The following is a 21513-nucleotide window of genomic DNA, read 5'->3' on the forward strand; positions in this document are numbered from 1 at the left end:
CTCAATGTTAAAGCCCAGCTGCACAGGGTTTCCTCGTCATAAATCCACGGGTCCGCCTGCAGTTCACACTCCAACTACTAGGGCTGAGTGCTTTAACGCTGGTGCGCCTCACTGGGAGCTTGGTAGTGGCACCTATCCCCCACCTGGCCAGTTTGATCAAGATTACATGGGGTGGTCACAGTGTAAAGATAGTCTTTTCCTGCTGACCCCCAATTTAGGACAAAGGAGGTTTTGGGTGTTGCCCCTCTGCCTGCATACTGTTACTATAAAGATCCAACTAGACTGTCTGTATGTGTGTTAGTTCCCACAAGCCGTCAGGCTGGTGGGTGACTATGCCAGGGCCCATGGTTGATGCTGTACTTTGTTCTCTGAGAATAAAATGGAACTCCGAGACAAGATCACTGTTTGTGTGCTATAGGGTAGGGTTCTCCTTATAGTTCATTTACTTCACCCCCATATATTGTTCCCAGGTCTCGTGACATAACTATGACATTATCAGGGATGATAGTAAATCAGGGATCATATAGTGAATGCGACCTGCTGTCCAATTAAGCCCATATATGGAAATCCCTGATGTCCTCAATATTAGTATATGGATATATGTCAGAACCTGTTCTGACATTCCATATGTTGATCCTTCCCCATCCATCCTTCCTCTTCAATGTCTCCCTTTTGACTGATACCTGTCCATTTAAACTCTAGACGGGCCTGCCCCAAAGTTATTTGTGCAGCCGCAAAGTTATTTGTGCAGCCGCGCCCGGCAGCCGGCGAAAACTAGAGTTCTCAACAGGCCCGAAAATTAAGGCCCGGCCGTACCTGGGCCCTCATCAAACCCTGTACACTCAAGACACTGCCACCGCTGCCACCCTTAGATCTCCATATATGGAGCGGACCTGTTCTGACATTCCATACAGTATGTTGATCTGACCTCATCGAACCCTGTACACTCAAGACACGCTCTGTATATGGCCAGTGCACGTGAGCTCACACCTTTAGGGCGAGGTCGCTTCTCGCCCTCAGGTGTTTTACTGGTAGTATAGACCAGGGGTTCTCAACGTTTTTGGCTGGGGACTCCTGGAAATGCTTTGGCCATGTCCCGCGCAAACCTACTCTGAGTGCCTGGATCTGGATATTTTATGCTCTTTTGGCCATAACTTCCATATTTTTTTTTCCTGAAAGAAATTGAATTACCGGTGAAACGGTTAGGCTGTCCTATAAAAATATGTTTTAAGAAATGCTTTGAAGATGCTTCTTAGTCGACTAGCCTGAGCTCATCAGGCGAGCCAGCAAGCCCTGACGGCGAAGGCCCTGGTCACATTTTCTCGTGAGGCTGCTCTTTGGAACAGCAAAAAAGGGTCCTGCCAGAGGATATTATGGCTACGCTCCAGCTCATACAGTAGGATAATAAAAGGCCCCGGCCCATACTGTATGTAACTGGGTGCCCAGTAAAATATTAGTACAATTTTACTAACTTAGTGGAAAACTGGAATAATATTAGTTACTTTACATGTATATGATTATGTATTATACATTAAACATTTATTTTATTTTATTTATTTGTTTAACTGATTTTTTCCCCCTGGGTGCGACACTCCCTCTGCCAACCTGGGGGAGTGCATGAGGAGTCCAAGCTGCTTATTTTCACCTGACGGGGGGCGTTATTCCAAGCAGTTCCTTTCCCATGCCCCCAGCACCCACAGCATTCCCAGCGGGAATCGAACCCAGGACCTTCTATAGCTGTGAGGCGACAGCGCTTGAGTTCTCAATTTCTGCACAAACCCGACTTGGCCCGACCCGCTAATTAGTAGCCCTGTTAGTACCCTGTTAGTACCCTGCTAAGAGCTCTGTCAGACTATCATCTAAGCTTTGGAGCCATTGGCGTTCTAGCCTGTATGTACAGCGATAAGTCCCCCCTGTTTGTTTGTTTATGCTTTGTTTATTTATAGTTTGTTTACTTTTGTGTTTTTATGTTTTATGTGTTCCGCCCTATGGACCCCCCTGTGAGCGTCTTGAATAAAGTTTGAATTGAATTGATAGTAGGACTAGGCCGGGCCTCGGGCTCCATGAAAAAATATATACATATTGAATTGTATTATAATAAAAATAATAATAATTTGTTCTGTCTGTTAGTGTATTTATCTATTATGAAGATGGTGCTGAGTGGCGTTTCACTTTTATTCTGTGGAGTTCTCAAATTCTACCCAACCGACCAGATGATTTAGGGCCTGGTCGGGCCTAAAATGTATGCTAATTAGTCTTGCCGGGCCGGGCCTTGGGCCGGACCAGTTAAGGCGCATTCAGACTTGAATTTAAATATTGTTCGTCCCGTTTGTGCTGCGCCAGGTCGCGCCGCGCCCGTTCGCGGCGCTCGCGCAACTTCTCGTCCTTGCATTGACTTTGTATGTAATCACGCTGCTCTAACCATCCAAGTCTGAACGCACCTTTAGGGCCCATTTAGGGTCGGGCCTTAACTTTCAGGCCTGTTGAGATTGAGAACTCTAACAGCGCTACCGACTGCGCTAACGTGCCCCCCTATTGCAAAACATTCTAAAATAGTAGCGGGATTGGGGGTATATTATATGCTTCAGCTACACTGGATACTCTATAGTACACAGTAAAATCTTGGGGGCAGGTCCACTTTTACACTTTCAGACTTAAATCAGCACTCCTGATTTCACAGTGTAACCCCCCTTGCAGAAAATGTCGGTATTGTACAAGTCATAAATTACACGTCTTCCATAGTCATAAGCAAGTACAGGAACAGCTCATAACATTAAAGCCACTTGTGATTTATGTAATTGTTTGCCGTTACCCCTTACTAGAAAAACAGCACGCCGCATGCACACTAGAATAATTGAGCATATGGATACAATCCAGGGATGGGATGACAAATTTGCTGTCGACTGTCATATTCAGTCTGCAAATCACACATCACTGTGAATTACAGTTCCTGAGCTTAGAAAGTCCCCAAACATAACAGGGGAGGTGACCATATAAAGTGTTTGAGACCAAAGCCCTTTAGATATTGAGCTTTAATTACTTACTGGCTCCCAATGGCATGAAGAATAAATCAAAATAATCCAACTAGTTGCTTGCCGGATTACTCGTCTGCAGTAGAACTCTTGGCTGATGTCAGCATGTAATTAGAGGTTCAAGCCCAAAGCGATGTACGGGGTTCAAGCCCCTATTGTTTTGAGAAAGAAATTCTTCTGCCGCAGTTCAGCCAACTTTCAGGAACTGGTAAAATAGAGAGTAGAGACATGAAATGCACAGATGATTGGAAGTTGTGTATATGGACAGATGATTGGAAGTTGTGTGCAGTACTTGCACACAAACAACTGGCTCACCACAATATATATATACCAAAATCAACATCCATTGGGCCAAACATTGAGGGAGAGCGAGTGAAATTTCCAGCAGCGGAGTCGCTGACTCGCCGGCACCTGCCGATAGCAGCCGCAGCAGTGTTTCCGCATTAGTCCGAGAACCCTACCCCAAACCTTAACCTAACCCTATAACATCACAGGGAAGCCACGGGTGATTTTTAACCGGCAACGCATTTCGGGAGCCACAGGTGAGTTTTAACTAGCCACGCTGACATACCCCGCTGACATACCCCAAACCCTAACCTCACAGGGAAGCCATGGGTGTTTTTTAACCAGCCACGCATGTGTCTTACCGGCAACGCATGTCGGGAGCCAAGGTACACTGCCTGACGAACAGACACTGCCGCGGCAGCGGCGCGTCTGCCACCAGAGAATGCACTCGCTCCTTCTGCAAAGGTATTAGACCACTAGGGGGCACTATAAATGCAATAGAAATAGGTGTGACAAAACACAAATTAGAAGAAATGTAAATGTTTAGTTTGTCCACTCATTACAAACTCACAGGATATGTTTAATACCATTGTTGAACCAGGTGTGTAAAGTTATCTTGAATAGGCCTGGCACCACCAGTTCAAAACTTGAGCATAGGCATCATTTGCAAAAAATCAGTGACAGTTTGTCCAGGTGGATATGTTTAATTATGTTCTGGAAACATATCCCCAAAAGGTTTTTGAGGGGGTGACAGCATTGCCACAGATTTTTGCCCTAAATTAATGAGCGTGCTACATGACTAAATTGTAAATTGAAAAGTTCACCTGGGCTGAGATGTTCATTGCATGCAAATGAGCAGCAGTCTGAAGCAGCCAGGTTTGCTTAATCAAACACAGCAACTCAAATGCAAAAGAAAAGGATTTGGATGGATATTTGAGTCTCAGTGATACAATCTGGTGACCACACAAATGCCCACAGAAAGCTTTCGAGTGTCCCTATAGGCATCACTCCCTTTCATCTGAAAGCAGGATAGAAGGTGAGATAAAAGCACCTCGTCCTCCCAAAAAATATGAGCCAATAGAACAAAGCAGTCAAAGGCAATAGACATCTGAGGTAGCCTACTGACTTTATTCCCCAAAAATCCTTCTGGCATTATTTTAGGGCTGAGATAAAAGCTTTTGTGATAAGTGGCAATGCCTATGTCAGTAAAGCCATTTGATCGTCCCTGCCCAATTTAAAGCCATACAAAGCTGAAAGCATGAAGTAGTAGATGTAAAAACTCAACTGCCCCACCCACCCTCACACCCTAGTGGTAAGCAGCAGAAAGAGTGGAAATGATTTTATACAACAAACAGATTGTGAGTGTGACAAAAAAAAGAATTTGTAATTATTGGTGCTTCTGCTCCAATACGCACCTGCCCACTTTGACAGGCCTGGAATGGCTTAGGGTCGACGACAGAGTACAGCATCTTGCAATGGGTCTGGTCCACAAGATTTGATACACCACCAAGATACCCATGTACCTGTCTAGATACTTCCTTAAGGTTAACGAAGTCCACACCCACAACACCAGAGGGAGTGCAACGAACCATGTACAACCCAGATTCGGCACAAACAAGGTCACCGAAAATCCACTGAATGTTCAAAGTTCAGGTTGTTTGGGTGTATATAGGTCATAAAACCTAAAATAAAAAGGAAAAATAAAATAATAAATAAAATTAATGTCATGAAGCCTTTAACATCGAGTTCAACGGCACCAACCAACAGCAAATGTGTCAAAGAAAGATTCCATACATATCACAATTTTTTTCAAAGTTTTCATGTAGCATGGTGGAACAAATTTTGCGAGGGTAAGCGTACACTATAGCCTCAGTGAAATCTTCAAAGGGGAAGCGGATAACGATGATTAATGATCTCAGAACAAGTAAATGTGACGCCCCATCTAAAACCATTAGCATCAATTATTGTAAACCTGGCTTGACATTACAAACAATGATCCAGATTGGCCTGATGATCACATGGCAGACATATGAGCATTCCAAATGCCAGCACGACTTATCATACTTCAACAAGCCTGTCCAACCATAACCATGTGATTCATTGCAACCTGCAGCTCCTTAAGGATACTCTTTGTCTTCCAGTAGCTCTGTCTATACGTGTGTGTGTGTGCGTGTGCGTGTGCGTGTGCGTGTGTGTGTGTGTGTGTGTGTGTGCGTGCACGCTTGCGTATACTCACAAAATAAGTAGAAATACGCGCTGCACCTGCACAAACACTGGGGTGGAGAGATGCACTACAGTCAGGGTCTGATTATACTCGTAATTTCTGCACAGCTGCGCAAGTCCATGGGACAGCAGTTCTGACATGGATTGGATTATACTACAATTTGGTGCACACACTGAAGATCAACACAAGCTCTAGTGAAGCTTCTTCCAGACAACTGAAGGACTTGAATCGTGTGGCAAGAGGCCACTGTGAGAAGAGGTCTACTGTCCTAGTTAACTCCATCTTGCCCGTGTCTTTCTTTTGATTTGACGCCTTTTCTCACAATTAAGTCATTATGCCAATGAATTCCTGCCACTGCTGTCTGTTGTACCCTATACTGGTTCACCTGCTAGTGAAGAGCCCTAACCGGCAGGACATAGTGCCTCCGTCTTTCTCCTCTCGTTCAATTTCCCCACTTAGAGGTGCCGCCCCAGCCCGTAAGAGTATACGTGCAGTATCCTAAAGTTAGCAAGGAATATCACCTTAAACACTAGCCATGTGTTGTATGGAGAATATAGGTTGCTACCTTCAGGAAGGAGATATGGGGCTCCAATTTCAAACAACATGTTTAGAAAAGGAGGAAATGACAGCTAAAATAAAGCAAATCCCACTCTCACATTCCACAGCAACCAGTACTGAATTACTGGATGGTGATTTGTCCAAACAGCTTTGTGGGAATACAAAATGCAGAATGCATTTCCCCAGCAGTGGACAAGTCCACTGACACCAGTGATAATGGTCAGTTTGTGGTGTTTGTGCGGCATTATAATGATACCAGTGATAATGGTCAGTTGGTGGTGTTTGTGAGGCATTATGATGATACCAGTGATAATGGTCAGTTGGTAGTGTTTGTGAGGTATTATGATGAGGGTATGAGTCAAAGGGGGAGTTTATTCAGTATTAATTTAGTGTTTGAGTTGTGCAACCACTCCTATAGACAGCTATGTGTGTGTCCCTCCCTGTGTCCGAGCACGAAAATAGAGTTTTTTTCAGTTCCAAGTATTTTGTAGTTGCAGATATCGTGATATATCGTTGATGAAATTTCATACAATATATCGATATATCGCAAATATCGTATATATCGCATATCGTGATATTATCGTTATCGAGGGCCTAATATCGCGATATACTGTACATCGTACCGTGAGGTACCCATATCGTCCCACCCCTACTAAAGAGGTCCTTTGTCCACCAGTCGACATTGAGGCTTAGGAGTTGTAGTAGCCATAGGGTAATCTAAGCGGTGGACATTGCTCTTGTCTTCATGTCTTTATGTGTATGTAATATATATATATATATATATATACTGTATATCAAAAAGAGAAAAAACCTTCCAAAGAAGGGACTGCACACTCCAGGGAACAGAGACAGACACCGAATAGCACATGACGAAGATCACAGCGAAACGTGTCGTGCTAATAAATAAGTTGATGCAGTAAGTGGTCCGTCTCTGTTCCCTGGAGTGTGCAGTCCCTTCTTTGGAAGGTTTTTTCTCTTTTTGATGTCTATGCCTGCTAACTAGACTGTCACCTCCCACGGGTCTTTTTGGATGTGCAGGAGTCCCTTTTTTGTCTCATATTTATATTGTGGTGTTTGGATGATAATACCGCGCCCAACAGGTAAGAGCACCCCCGGAGCATGGCAGAGGCAGAGAGATACCTGTTGGATCAGCTTTCTTTCTTTCTTTCTTTCTTTCTTTCTTTCTTTCTTTCTTTCTTTCTTCCTTTAAAAAATGGAATTCACCCTCAACCTCACCAAGTTCACAATAGCTACATAGTCTTTGGTGTAAATCAATGGGTGCAAGCTTAATCATTTTGGCCATTTCACTGAAAGAAGAAAGGAGGGGGGGAGACTGTGCACATAATATGCAGCAGGTGTGTACATGAGGTTAGGTGCAATATATTGGAAACACATCGGTAGGTCCAGGTAGCAACAGGTATGTACATGAGGCTAGGAACCGATGCCGAATCTGTTTCTAGGGCATGATTCATCCTCATGTTTGTGCTGATTCGGCACAAACATGAGGATGAATCATGCCCTAGATGAATTCATTCTACTGCCCCCGGCCGACTCCCTAACCACCTTCAAAACCAGAACCCTCAGGGCTTTTTGTGTTATCCTTTTAGCATTATTGGATAAATGTACCTCTGTACTTTTTGCAAACCGTTAATAAAGTATTCAATGGATCAATCAATCAGAACAAGCAGCACAACGGCATGTGCACATAAGAAGGTGGCCGAATATAGCAAAAACATCATTGGTAACAATCCACATGGTAGATCCATGGAAACGTATTTCTCAAAACTCTGAGAAGTGTCTTATATTCAGGATTGTATTATATTCTGCTTATATGTCACTTGAATTTCAAGTTCTTTATTATAAGATAATATAATACAGCAGGTAGTGATGAATCGCTACACTCGGCTTGCCAAGCAGAGTCCATTTAAAAATGTTAGTGCATGCTCAGTCAGTGTACTTGTACACATAAAGTAGATTATTATTGTGCATGGTCAGTACATCCTATGAACCTAGTGGACCCTAGCAGCTACACAGACACTGCAAGTATAATTTGGCCTTTAGCTTGCTTGTATGAGAAGCTTTTGTCAGCATACCATTTGCACCATGGCATTAAACAGCAGGCTCTACATGACTACAGCCCATAGTGGTTTGATGGCAGCCAGTGAAGCGTTTTGTTTACCACCAAGCTTCTAGAAGTCAGCACCCCCTTTATTTTAGTCATCGCATCTTATTATAATTTGACCTGGATCTATACCACAGCATATGAAATGAGGTGACTCTGAAAATAGATTAGTTATATATATGGACAGCACAGCAGCAATGTTGTGTTATGCAATTGAAGTTCCTCTTGTATGACACCTTGATAGTGTACCGTAGATTAAAAAAGTAAAAGCTAGAATAAAGCCATTAGCTATTTACACCTCATTAACTAAGTCAATATACTCACTCCACATTATCACAACAGCTGAGAGGAGTCTGGAGGATTTATTTGCATTTAAATGAGATATTCATGTTTCCCCTCAAGGCCTTAATGCCCACTCTGGTGACATCAGGAAATATTTACTCCATGAAAAATATGCAAAGTATAAGCGTGTCCAATGCTAAGGACACATACAATGAAGGCATTTGAGTATGAAGACATAATTAGATGTTTTGGCCGGGAAATGATTTACGACATAAGTGCTATAAACAAACATTTTGATATCCTCAAAGTCCATAGACTTGGCTGGCAAACGTTTTACATCATACGTACTCTATTCTAAACAAACATAGACCTGGCTGCCATTGACGTACAGTAATGTTCATCATCAGTATGAATTATGGGTGTACATCTTTTACATAATCACTGATATGGAATCAATAGACATACTAATCAAGGGCAGCCTGTATTGAGTGAGAGAGACCACTGCCCATCAGTTATCTAGACTGGGGGAGTAGACAGCCTCAACCCTCTCAAGGGACATCGGCATCCATCAAAAGTTAGGGAGATGCAAGGGAATGCAGAATTATCTGGAGCCATGCCAAAGTCAAAGAACAACCTTGAGGACCCAGTGGAATATTTAGACAAAACAAATATTCACTGAGGAATATCATTTTTTAATAAGGGCAAGAATACCATTGTTATATTCACACGGCTTTACATATAATATTCACTGGCGTTGCGCTGGTTGCCTATCCTGCAATTACTCCACTATAGAAGGGATCAGGCTCCTTGCTAGTCATAAATTGAACTGGCTAGTTGAATTATAATTATTGGAATGGCTCTCAGCCAATCACAAGGCAAGGCCAGAACTATCTCACTTATAATAGTATATCGTTGCTGTCGGGCAGAAACCTCGATCTCCATATTGTTCGAAATTGAATGCCCTACTTGTTCATACTACAAATAGTATGAACAATAGTGCACCATGTACACAATTGTTAGAATATTCAAAGGAGGCATGGTTAGGTTACACATTTGCAGCTCAGAGACTACTCAACTTTGAAGCACCTCATTCTTTTGCCAAACGTTTCAATATGTTTCGCTTACAGCACTTGGCTGCATAAGCTCTTAAAACATGCCAAGCTCTCAACACTATTAAAGCACTAAAGAATAGCTCTCGGTGGACACCCAGTCTGATATACACAGTAGTGTAACTGAACATGGTCAGACTCAGAATACATGAATAATTAAATCTAAATCTGCAAAACACATACACTTTTTCTTCTTATCTTGTGCAACATAAGCAGCTTTCATGCATGCACTGCAACTCTGAACTTATCTAGATTGGCCTCTGCGCAGATTTTCAGTTGGACCGGAAATGCCATAAACTTCTGTGTAATGTCTCACTGAAGCCCATGGCTCTATGTGCAAATAGACCATGTCATTGTCCAAAGTATTCATATATTTGCAGAAGTATGTTTTTTCTCTCTCTGGTATAATGTATACATTAAAATCTGTTTAGTAATTGGATACTGCAGACGACCATATCCTAATGAGATCTAAACACTATGCATGTGAAAACAGGTATACAGTACATTAACTGACCCTCAGGTACTGTGACTAAAATTATTACTATATCAACCTTAAAGGTTTTTCAAACCTTTTCAAACCTTTTCCAATAAAAGAGATATTCAAAAGTATAAAAAATAACAGATCTACAAGCTTACAAACGTTTCTCGATGTGACATATAAGCTTAGAGAAACTATTTTCTCTACAAGCGGTAGAGAAAGTGGTTACAACAATGCTCTCCTGTCTTGGCTACTAAACCCAGGTGTGCTTTAACATGACTCTTGTCATATTACACCAGGGGTTCTCAACGTTTTTGGCCGGGGACCCCCGGAAATGCTTTGGCAATGTCTCGGGACCCCCGCCCCGCCCCCTCCCGACCCCCAATATAAACCCCTTTTGGTGTTTTAAGCATTGTTATAATTTAGCTATTTAAAAATAGCAGATCTACAAGCTCATAGCGCGCCACTACGAGCTTGTAGGTCTGCTATTTTTGAAAAATCGTGAAAAAATAAATAAATAAAAAAAATCTTTAATTTTTTTTTATTTTTTTTAATTATCCATTATCCATTTTACCCAGTGATATCTTGCCTTACACTATGGCCCATGGAAGAGCCACGTGCGGCGCTGCCTTGAAATACATTTATATTTGATACAGAGGGTTATACCCTACAGCATCTACAAACATGCCTGTGTACTTGGTTTGGTACTGTTGACATGGACACATATTATAATTTTTTGCTTTTTTAGGCACCCAATTTAGGCATTCTCCACACACACACACACACACACACACATTTGTTTGTTACTGTGATAACACACAAATTGGTCCGTCCCAAACACGGACCAATCCTGATGACTCCCTATAAAGAGTAAAGATGCTCGACAAAGTCAGATGCACAACAGTGGTTTCGAACCCACAACCTCCGCGTTGGTGGGCAGGTACTTTACCACTGCTCCACCCGAGCCATATTATTTTTAATATAATATATAATACTCAGCACAGCAATGTGGTCTCCAAGAAGATAGTCTTAATTTTGGATGTAAATTGCTGTACTATCTAATAATATCAGTTGCCCTTTAAATTATTCTCTTGAACCTTCACTGTTCAATCATGGTGAATTAATTAAGCTATACCAAGTGTAATAAAGAAGATAGATGGCATTAGGTCACACATGCATTCCCTGATTATCTGGCAACAGCTCAAACCTGGTAAGGTCAGAGCCCTACAATTGATGCAACTGTCACTGCATCACAGCAGGTTTCCAATGACAAAATCACATTGTTCAGACCAATTTTTCCTCTAGTCCAAGGGACTGGTTTGGTGGCCTTGTCCCCAAACGTGAGACTTCAGAATTCAATCTAAGCAAGCTATCGCTCACCAACACCGTTAATGTCATCATTTATGCTTGTCCAATAACTGGCACATAGGCATTTATTGACTTCCGCTTGCTTTAGGAATATATAGAGTCCAGAGGCTGCCAGTTAGACCTATCAAGAGCATTTAAACAATCTATCTTCATGCTCTACGGAAACAGGAGAAAATCTTTAAAAAGCATCAATCTGAAAAATGCACAAGGTGTAATTTGCGTCTTGGAAAGTTTACTTTGTTTGGTGTTAATTTGTTGTTCTTTGATACAATAAGCCATCATGAGCAATTCTTACTGAAACCCTACTACCACAAGCAATTGTTTTCACTGAAATCACTGGAGTTGATCATAGTTGCTGACGGGTAGAAACCTTGTACTGTATCTCCAATTTCAGGTTTTTGCAAAAAATGGCCAATCTACAAGCTCATAACACATTGCGATGCGTGGTGAGCTTGTACAGTAGATCTGTTATTTTCACAATTTGTAAAACATTTTGAAAGCAAAAGTCTTTAAGTGCCTCTAATGAACTTGTGATTATTAACTACATTGGATCCACTCAAACATATTTTTCCCATTTCCTGATGAGTAACAAATTTGGACATACAAGGTTTTCACCTTTTTCCGTTCCACAGCAACATCATGTTATCCTAGACTGCCCCTGACATAAATGTTATGCCCTTAAAAGCCGCCATTACATTAGAAGCCGCCATTACATTGTATACAAAGACAGAACATAGTTGCAACTTACATGCAAAGGTTAGACTCGCCTCTCGGCTGACGATGGTCCCGAAAGAGTTGGAGGCCAGGCACTGATACGTGCCCGCATCCCGGTCTTTGTTCAGATGGCTGATCCTGAGGTTGCCTCCAGATAGGCTGTAGTGAGATCCGGATTTGGGACTGACCACTGTGCTGTTAAGTTTCCACCTAAACACATATGAAGTGGGGAAAAAAGACAAAATATAAAATAAGAAAACTGAAGAATACTTAATACAATGAACAATTTAGGGGAAACAAAGTTGGACCAGGGGAGAATTTGGAACTAAAATATAAAAGCAAAGTAACCTGTAGATCTACTAGATTGCTTTTCGACGGGATATAAATAAAAGGTGGAGATGGCCCTGAAATCATATTCTCAGCCCCGCCCACCCCAGTTTAGCACTAATCTAAACAGCAGTGTACTGCTGTAGCACAGAGGACTTTAGTACCTGACAACAGACAGCAATGCAGACCATCCATCTTGCCAGACTCCAGTCAAACAGCATAAAAATGCTGCTTGATCATCATGGTGACGCAATTAAAACAAATGGGTGCAACCTTGTATTCTAGACCTGTCCACATGATTATCATTGGTCTTAGAGGTGATCAACGGAGAGTATAATTCCCTCATCATTTCAACAGATAATCCAATGCTCCCAAATAGAGTCCTTTATTAAAACAAACATGGCTGGAAGGAAAATCTGTAGAAAAATCCATTGAAAGTAGCATACAGCCATTATTTAATTAAAGCTGGGTTATGAAGGGAAAAAAAGCAGAAAAGAAAAGAGATGTATACATTTATATGGTTGTCAGTGATGTATAACCATCACAGTTCCGTCCGTGTTTCAATGCTTTTCCAATGGAAGTCACGTGGTTTGGCCAAACACTTGTGTTTGATGGGGGGAGGGGGACAATCAAACACAAGTGTTTGGTCAAACCATGTGACTTCCATTGGAAAAGCATTGAGGCGGCCATGAAACACGGACGGAACAGAGCATGTCCGTCCGACATGTGTGTACAAGGCCTCAGGCCTCATTCACACGTATCAAACACCATCAAACAAATGTTTGGTCTTTTTTTTTTTTTTTGGCCACCACAATGATTTTCCAATGGGAGTCACATGGTTTGACCAAACATTTGTGTTTGATTGCTGATTGCTGGTGGTGTCCCCCCCCCCCCCCCCCCCCAGTGTTTGATACGTGTGCATGAGGCCTCAGATAAATAGGCATGAAACAAGCCCTTAATCACTTATTGGGACTTGCAATGCAAATTTGATTCCACAAGATTATTAACCACTTTTCCGGCTTTCGCTGTGCGACACCATTGTATGAGAGAGCAGGGTTACGAAAGTAACCTTATAGCTAAAAAGAATACATGAATAGTTCACCCCCAACATTACTTTTTTCTATTCTACTACTCTTTGTGTCTCCTTAGGGAACGACTGATGATCATCAAATGAATGGCTTAGGAATGCAACAAAAACAAAACATCACACCCGTGTGAACTGAGCAGTGCATCTATACTTTTATTGTTATAGTTACTGTGTGTGTGTGTGTGTGTGTGTGTGTGTGTGTGTGTGTGTGTGTGTGTGTGTGTGTGTGTGTGTGTGTGTGTGTGTGTGTGTGTGTGTGTGTGTGTGTGTGTGTGTGACCTGAATGCGAACACAATCAGCTTCAGCTGCAGGGGTCAATGGGTCACTTAATGGGAGCGATACCGCTCAAAAATATTCATGAATTGAAGTGTGTATGGGGTGAGTAATGCATAGAAAAAAAGTGGTTCTGATTAGAACCTTCTGGACAGAATTTCAGAGATCAATAAATACAATAGTTGGTGCAAATTTGCCCTTATTTTTGGGACATGCACATTTTCAGACGGGAAGATCTGATGAATACCTATTCGGTATCTGCATGTAGAAAAGTATTTACACAACACTGCTTGCTTCCTGAGGCCCCCACCATAAAATAATGGATAGATATGGAACAGATCACTTTCTCTCTCAGACTGTAGAAAGAGAAATGTATAAAGTTTTGGTCTAACTTGGTGGAATATATTATTCCTTTGCGATTGGATTGAATGATTCTGTCTTACTCATGTCTCTCTTTTTTGGTTTTGTTGTTTTTATTTTAATTACCGCTCACAGTTTCAAATACTCTCGTATGTCTCCCTATGAGTATTATATTGTATTGTACTTTAATTTCTGTACACATCATCCATACCATCTCTCCCATATGCTTTATTTTATTTATTTTTGTTCCCGTCTAAAAATAAAAAAATGGTTGTATATATTGTGGATGTCCCTAAATAAATAATTTTAAAAAAATAAAAAAAGTGGTTCTGGATTTTCTTTTACTTTTGTATTCACTCCAAATGGTCTAAGTTCAGTGGGAAGGGAGAGAAAACACACATGAGCTTGCAATGTTTTATTTAAAAAATATGTGTCAGCCATGATGCGAAAAGGCAATTCTGCACGCGCGCGCACGCACACGCACACGCACACACACACACACACACACACACACACACACACACACACACACACACACACACACACACACACACACACACACACACACACACACACAGTATTCAGATGTCGTTGAGTGAAGCTGCTCGTCACAGTATTTACTCTTTTTGTTATGCCACTATACTTTTGAGGCATAATAGCTTTTCTGTCAAAAGAAACTGTGAAAGAGGCATTGTAAAAGAAAGAGGCACACTGTAGAAAACCAGACTCTAATGTGCAGCCCTGTGACCACTATCTGGAATCAAAACAGTGCCACCACATTGTCAACCAGTCGCTGGTTATGTCTAGACATTAAATGCATATTGTTAAACCTTAAACTGTTCCAAAAAACATGATTTAAAGTATTGATCAGAGATCTCTGCCTACTGATACATCTAGTGAAATGCATATAGGTTTGAACGATGGAAAACAACAGCGCTAACAAACATTGGTTCGGCGATACTGTTATTATTTTATCCAATTCAGAATTAAGTAAGTGCACACTCTCAGGAGCCTTATTATATGACAAATGATAGAGGAGAGCAGAGGTCCATACAGATTTGTTTACTGTTGATGTGGAACAAAAAAAATGACTTTAATATTTCATTGTCGTGTCATCCCTCTCACTTGCTGAGAACGTTAAATTGATTGGGTAGCATGACAGACTAAAGCATCATGCTCAGCTATTGGTTCTGCCTGATGTACTGTAAAGGTTTTATCTCTGAAGGAGCAAAGTAATTCACCAGACATGAAAGGTGCCCTTTCTGGTTTCAATATTATGCATAATGAAAGTCTTCACTGAGGATTCAACTCAACAACTGAAACACTACATACTTTGTTGACTTCGTACTTCTTCATGGGTCTATCCTTGGCCCCATCCTTTCCCCCCTCTACAGCAAATATATGTGCAGAAAATAGCAGATATACAAGTCCACAAAGTTGTGAGCTTGTAAAAAAAAAGTGGTGCGCAGAAACAAGGCGATACATTTATATGAATCATTTCATCATGATAAATGATGTGCTTGTGAGTTGATATTAAGTCTGGGGGTGCCGGGTCTGGGGGTGCTGCTCCCCAGAGTCCCCACCCCAGAAGTGCTACAGCCTGTGCTCTCCTTGGCTCTATTGGTCAGGCACCAGTGTATGGAATATCAAAACCCATATGTGGCACTCACTATGGGTCTAAGAATCAACTAGGGTTCAATCAGATAATACAAAGAAGAACACAAAATCCAGTTAGGCCGAAATGGGCGTGGGCACATTCTAATACTCTTTAATCTTCTAAAAAATGACTGAAATCAGTTGTGGCAACTGACAACTTTAATCCATGGGTGACAACATAATCTATACCTTCCGGCCTTCTGGCCTGGCTGGCAGAGATAAGACATTTACACCATGAAGATGCTACTGTATGTATTGGATATTCTTATTAACTACTAGACTAATCCAGGTAAAGAGTCTAGACACACACGCTAGCCTTTTACAGAGGTGTGCGGTAAACTCTGTAAACTCTGTAATCATAACACATGGAGCATAATGATGGGTGTGCCACCCATCATCTGGTCAAAGGCATGTCAGGCACAGCACAGTCCTTTTGTGTGGTATGGAACAGTGTCTATATAGTTATAACAATACAAGATAAGACAAATGTTGATAGTGGCTCATTTTTAGCAAGATCTTCATGCTTCATGCAGCCATGTTAAAACAGATTGTGCCCAAGTTGCATTTTACCATTCCATCTGGCTTATTATTATGATGTAATGTTCAGAGTTGTAAGAATTGCCCAATGTAAGAATTGGTGTCTCTGATTTATTGAAAATGGAGGACCCTGATGTCAACCAGTCTTATGTTTTCAGGAAAATCAAATCAAACCAAATTGGGACGCCAGATTGAAAGTGAAAATTTGTAAAATGAAAATAAATGTAATTATATTACTATCTTAGTGATTGGTAGTGCTGATCAACCACCAGTCAGAGTACAATACAATATTATGTACATTGAACATGATTTAACAGTTGTCTTCCCAGCATAAGACATCTTAAGAAGCTTAAGGCTGCTGCTGCAATGGCAAAGCCGTTCAGTGACCTTGACAAAAAACAGCGGATTAGGTCATCGTCTGGCTCAATCCCAACTATGAAATGTACCACTCCTTCTAAAACTCACCAGAGCAATTTCAGAGAGCAAACATGATTGATTTGAACCTTTAGTATCCACAGTACAACATACCAACCTTTCGATAGGCTAATGGTCCATGCAAAGGAGAAATAGCAGGGAAGACAGCTGTTCTTTGCACTAAACTACTTGAACTGGCAAGTGGCAAGTTGGCAACACAGAAAGCTAAGCATAGATTCCTGGGTTACTGAGAGGAAAAACTGAGTCAAGTCTAGGATGAAAGATTATAAGCCAGGGAATATCACAAAAGACAAACTGCATTCTTTTTTTCCTATGAACTGGAGCTACTCATTCTTGAAATGGGATTTTGGGAGTCTTCTGATTTACTCAAAAGACTAGTCAACACTATCCTGATGCTGACATCAAGAGACAGTTCTTGTAGCTATTTCTCTGACAGCTATAGCTAATAGGAGGCAAACTTTCAACTCGGTACATCACTCCCTCAGGTCCTCATTCACAGAGTTGGTTGTATCAGCGGATCTCACAAAATTATCGGCACATCTGCAAATCCCCATATATGGAGTACCTGTCATCAATATGAGGTCATAGACATAAACATAGACAGGCCAGGAATAGGATTGGCCTGGACTCTACTTTGGGCATGCTTTTGATTGATTGATTGATTGATTGATTGATTGATTGAACAGTTTGCAGAATTACAGTACATTTCAAGCACAAACTCAATACAATGACTGTTAACTGTGAGTGGACGACCCAATTAAGCATTACACTTGTTTAGTCAAAGAACAGAACAGGAATTCATCATAAGGGAGGTAAAAAGGGAAAAGAAACATATACAGTGAGGGGAAAAAGGGGTGGGCGGTGGGGGGGGATTCAGATTTTACGGAGGCCAGTTTCGAATTGCAGCCGTCCGTAGGTACCCTTTGAGAGCGGTTTTGAAGGAGTCAAGGAATTCGCATGTCTTAATGACTGTTGGTAGGGCGTTCCACATTTTGGTGACATAGGAGCGAAAATAATTTAGTCCCTTGTTTGTGCAGAATCTGGGTTGTACATTGTTCGTTGAACTTCCTCTGGTGTTGTGGGTGTGGACTTGCCTCACACAGAACTCTATATATGGGCATAAAACAGATACAGACACAGAGATCTCTATACAGTATACAGTGTGGGCATAAAAGAGACACAGACAGAAATACAGGTACAAGTACAACGGGTACTTTTGATCCCAAATGGATCCCAAATGAATCTTTGTTAGTTTTGCGAAAGGTTATACAGTACAATAAACCTAGCTCTGGTCCATAGCGTTAGAAGAAGGAGTTATCCTTAACGGTATGTTACTTTCGAGCCATTGCGTGCACCTCCCTGCTTTACTCACCAAAACAAACACAGTTTAGAAGAGCTGAAAGCCTAATTCCTTAGTGGGAACACTCTGAGCCCCGCACCTCACATCTAAAATACACTTTTAGGCCAGAAAAGAAAATATTTCACTCAAAGAAAAAATATGGTTAATGGGATTTTTCTATCTGTAGAGAGTGCTGGAAATATTTTCTTTGCTGGCCAAAAAGTGTATTTTAGCCCCGAGGTGGGGCGCTCTGAGTGTTCTCTAAAGGAAAGTAGGCTTTCAACATCTTAAACACTCTTTTGTTTTGGTGAGTAGCGTTTGTTTTTAGGTCAATGTTTGTTTTAAAAACGCCATTGACAATGAAGAGAAATTCATGTTTGTTTAGTCACTAACACAAACATTAAATCCCATTAACAATAAAGAGACTTTAATGTTCGTTTTGACACCGTTTGTTTTACATCATCATTACATCACCTAATCATAGCAACATGAGTTAGACTTTATTATTACATGGCTTGGTTGAATGCTTGATTCTGATTGGTCAATCGCTTAATTCAGCGGTGAGTTATCTCATGATAATGACCGCTCCGCTGTATAATGACCGCTGCCTAATCAAACCCTCTGAGCACCACCAGCTGCGCGGCTGCGCCCGCTTGATTTACTGCCGTTTCCAACATAACAGCCATGTAAACACACACACTACTGACACACAATGTAATTTACAGCTAAACATTGCTCTTAAAAATGTTTTTGAAAACATTTGAGCGAGAAATAGACGAAGCAGCTGGACCCGAAAATGGATTCTATTTGATCAACTCACTTCCTTGTTTTCCGACAGTGCTTCAGCCCTGCAGCTGGGCAGACTCAGCCAGCGCGAAGTTATGGAATACTTTTTTTGTTGTGTTTTGGATCAATGGATTAATTTATGTTAGTTAGCCATGTAATAAGCGGGATAATATCTGGCTAGGTGGTCATTGTCGGGATATAATTCACCTTCAGGGAGTGTAACCACCTCGGCTTCGCCTCGGTGGTTAAACTCCCTGTCGGTGAATTATCTCCCGACAATGACCACCTAGCCAGATATTATCCCTTACATATATTCGTACTGTAGACTGAACACTTTTATGATCTATGATTAAATTGAAAGCCGATTTGGCCGGAAATTGCGAGTCAGGAAGGAAAAATCTGCTGTGTATCATGTCCCGCGAATGTCATTTAATCCACCCAAAACATACTTTTTGAAAATTAGGATCATATCATTTAGACAAATGAAATGAGTGTTATGAGCGCATACAGGACACAATTGATCATTGAAATCAATTGATATTAAAATAGTCGTCCAAAGGTGATTTCGGCACTTTGGAAAACAGCCGTCAAAAGGCAATTTCAGCGATAAATAATGCAATTTTACATTGCATTGTTTAAATTAAGCATTTTCCAAAGGAGATATATTTTGTCGCCCCCGAAAGGGGAAAGTCATAATGTCACCAACAACATAGTTGAAAATAGAGACAAACAGCAAGAAAACAAGGGAGAAAAACAGCCGCCATCACTCAACTGCACAGTAAAACAAAGATTACCTCTATACAGTACAGATCATCAATTAGACAGCCACCTCATGGTGGTGGAGATAAAGGACTTTCTAGACTTCCGTAATATAAAACAAGCACTAAAACTGCTCCTCAGCCTTTTAAAAAAACCTATGAAAAGGATGACCCTCGTAAATGCAGTATATGTGCGTAGTTTTATCTTTGTTTCTTTGTGACAATCTCCAAAGAGTTGGGGGGATGCCAATAATGGAACCATGCTTTTGATTAGTTTATTCAGTCTGTTCTTATCTTCTGTGGTAATGCTGCCACTCCAGAAAACCTCTGCATTAAATTCAACATTAAAACGCCAAAAGACTTTAATGGAGAATTCCAGACTAAACATTTTCTTACCTTAATTTTACTTTAGTTTTGTCCCAAAAGTCGGTCTGTGGTGCGCGCGGCTCTACCACCTTTACCACTCATTCTTGGATATAATAACATCCAAAAAAAATCAAAAACATGATCATCAGGTACCATCAGACCAGGAGAAACAAAAAATAAAGTACACAAAAAGTGTTAAAATTATGTTTTTATGTGGCCACACCCAACAGTTCATTAAGTATGCCTGGTTTGCATGTTGGTTGGTGATCCACCTGAACTAAAGCCGCACCCACAGGTGTTGTTGTATGATCAAGGGGGAGGGGTTAGGGGAGGGGTTGATATTGTGATATCACTATATCACTGTCATTTCGATTGGGCCTTTTGACTCAAAGGCTTTCAGCTTTCAGGAAGAAACCAAAAATACACAGGGAGGACAAGCTGAAGGCGATCGGTTTTGATAGTGCATCATTAAACTGGATGAAATCCTACCTAGAGGGAAGAGAACAATTAGTTGACATCAAAGGATCCATGTCCTCTCCCCTCCCAGTGAATTGTGGGGTTCCCCAAGGAAGCATTCTAGGGCTGTTACTGTTCCTACTTTACATTAACGACATGAATGCTGCCTGTAACTGCAAATTGTTCCTGTTTGCTGACGACTCAGCACTCCTGATTTTGGGGGAGGACAAAATGCACGTTGAGGAGGCTCTCAGTTCGAAAATAACCAAAATCCAAACAGAGAAACAGAATCCATTCTTTTTGGGAGCAAACATGCTCTCAGTAAAGTAAATGTTCAGAGTTGAGTGTTGACGACATAGTAATTTCCAGCAAAGAAGAGATTACATATCTTGGCTGTATTCTTGACAACAAAACTGACAGGTGAAAGCATGGCAACAAGGGTAATCAAAAAAGTAAACAAAAGAACAAGATTTCTGGGCAGAATTTCCTCGTTTCAAGACTCTAGCTGGAGCCCTAATTCAGTCCTACATTGACTATGCTTGCACCTCTTGGTTCTCAAACATCTTTATGTCACTAAAGACCAAGCTACAAACCTCCCAAAGCAAACTAATGCGACTACTCCTCGGTCTGGGGCCCATGAGCCATTTTTTTGCAACCCATTTTGAAAGTCTAGGGTGGCAATTGAAATTGGGACTGACATTTAAAATTGTAAAAGCAGCTTTGCCCTCTATGCCCTCTGTACCCACATACCTGACAAACTATCTCAAAAAGTGAGCGACTCCCACAGCCACAATACAAGAGGAAGTGAGAACAACGATCTGGTACCACACTTTCAAAACAAACATGGGCAAATTGCCACCCAAGTGTGGAATGTCCTGACTCCATCCCTCAAAAAATGCAAATCCCTGGCATCCTTTAAAACAGGCCTGAAAATCCACCTTTCAGCATGCCAAAGGGAGGG

The 21513-nt window shown here is 41.3% G+C and overlaps 1 protein-coding gene across 6 annotated transcripts in view; it reads right to left on the reverse strand.

Annotated features, from left to right (window-relative positions):
* The window catches only part of LOC306928888 (contactin-4-like), a 215373-nt gene that overhangs the window by 91783 nt on the left and 102077 nt on the right, over positions 1-21513 (reverse strand). For all 6 annotated transcript variants that reach the window (XM_079509172.1, XM_079509173.1, XM_079509176.1 and 3 more), the window contains one exon: positions 12207-12382. In XM_079509172.1, coding sequence (XP_079365298.1) covers positions 12207-12382 — 176 coding nt within the window. The remainder of the gene's footprint in view (positions 1-12206; positions 12383-21513) is intronic.

Source organism: Electrona antarctica (assembly GCF_951216825.1).
Source record: "Electrona antarctica genome assembly, chromosome: 9".
Taxonomy (NCBI): Eukaryota; Metazoa; Chordata; class Actinopteri; order Myctophiformes; family Myctophidae; genus Electrona; species Electrona antarctica.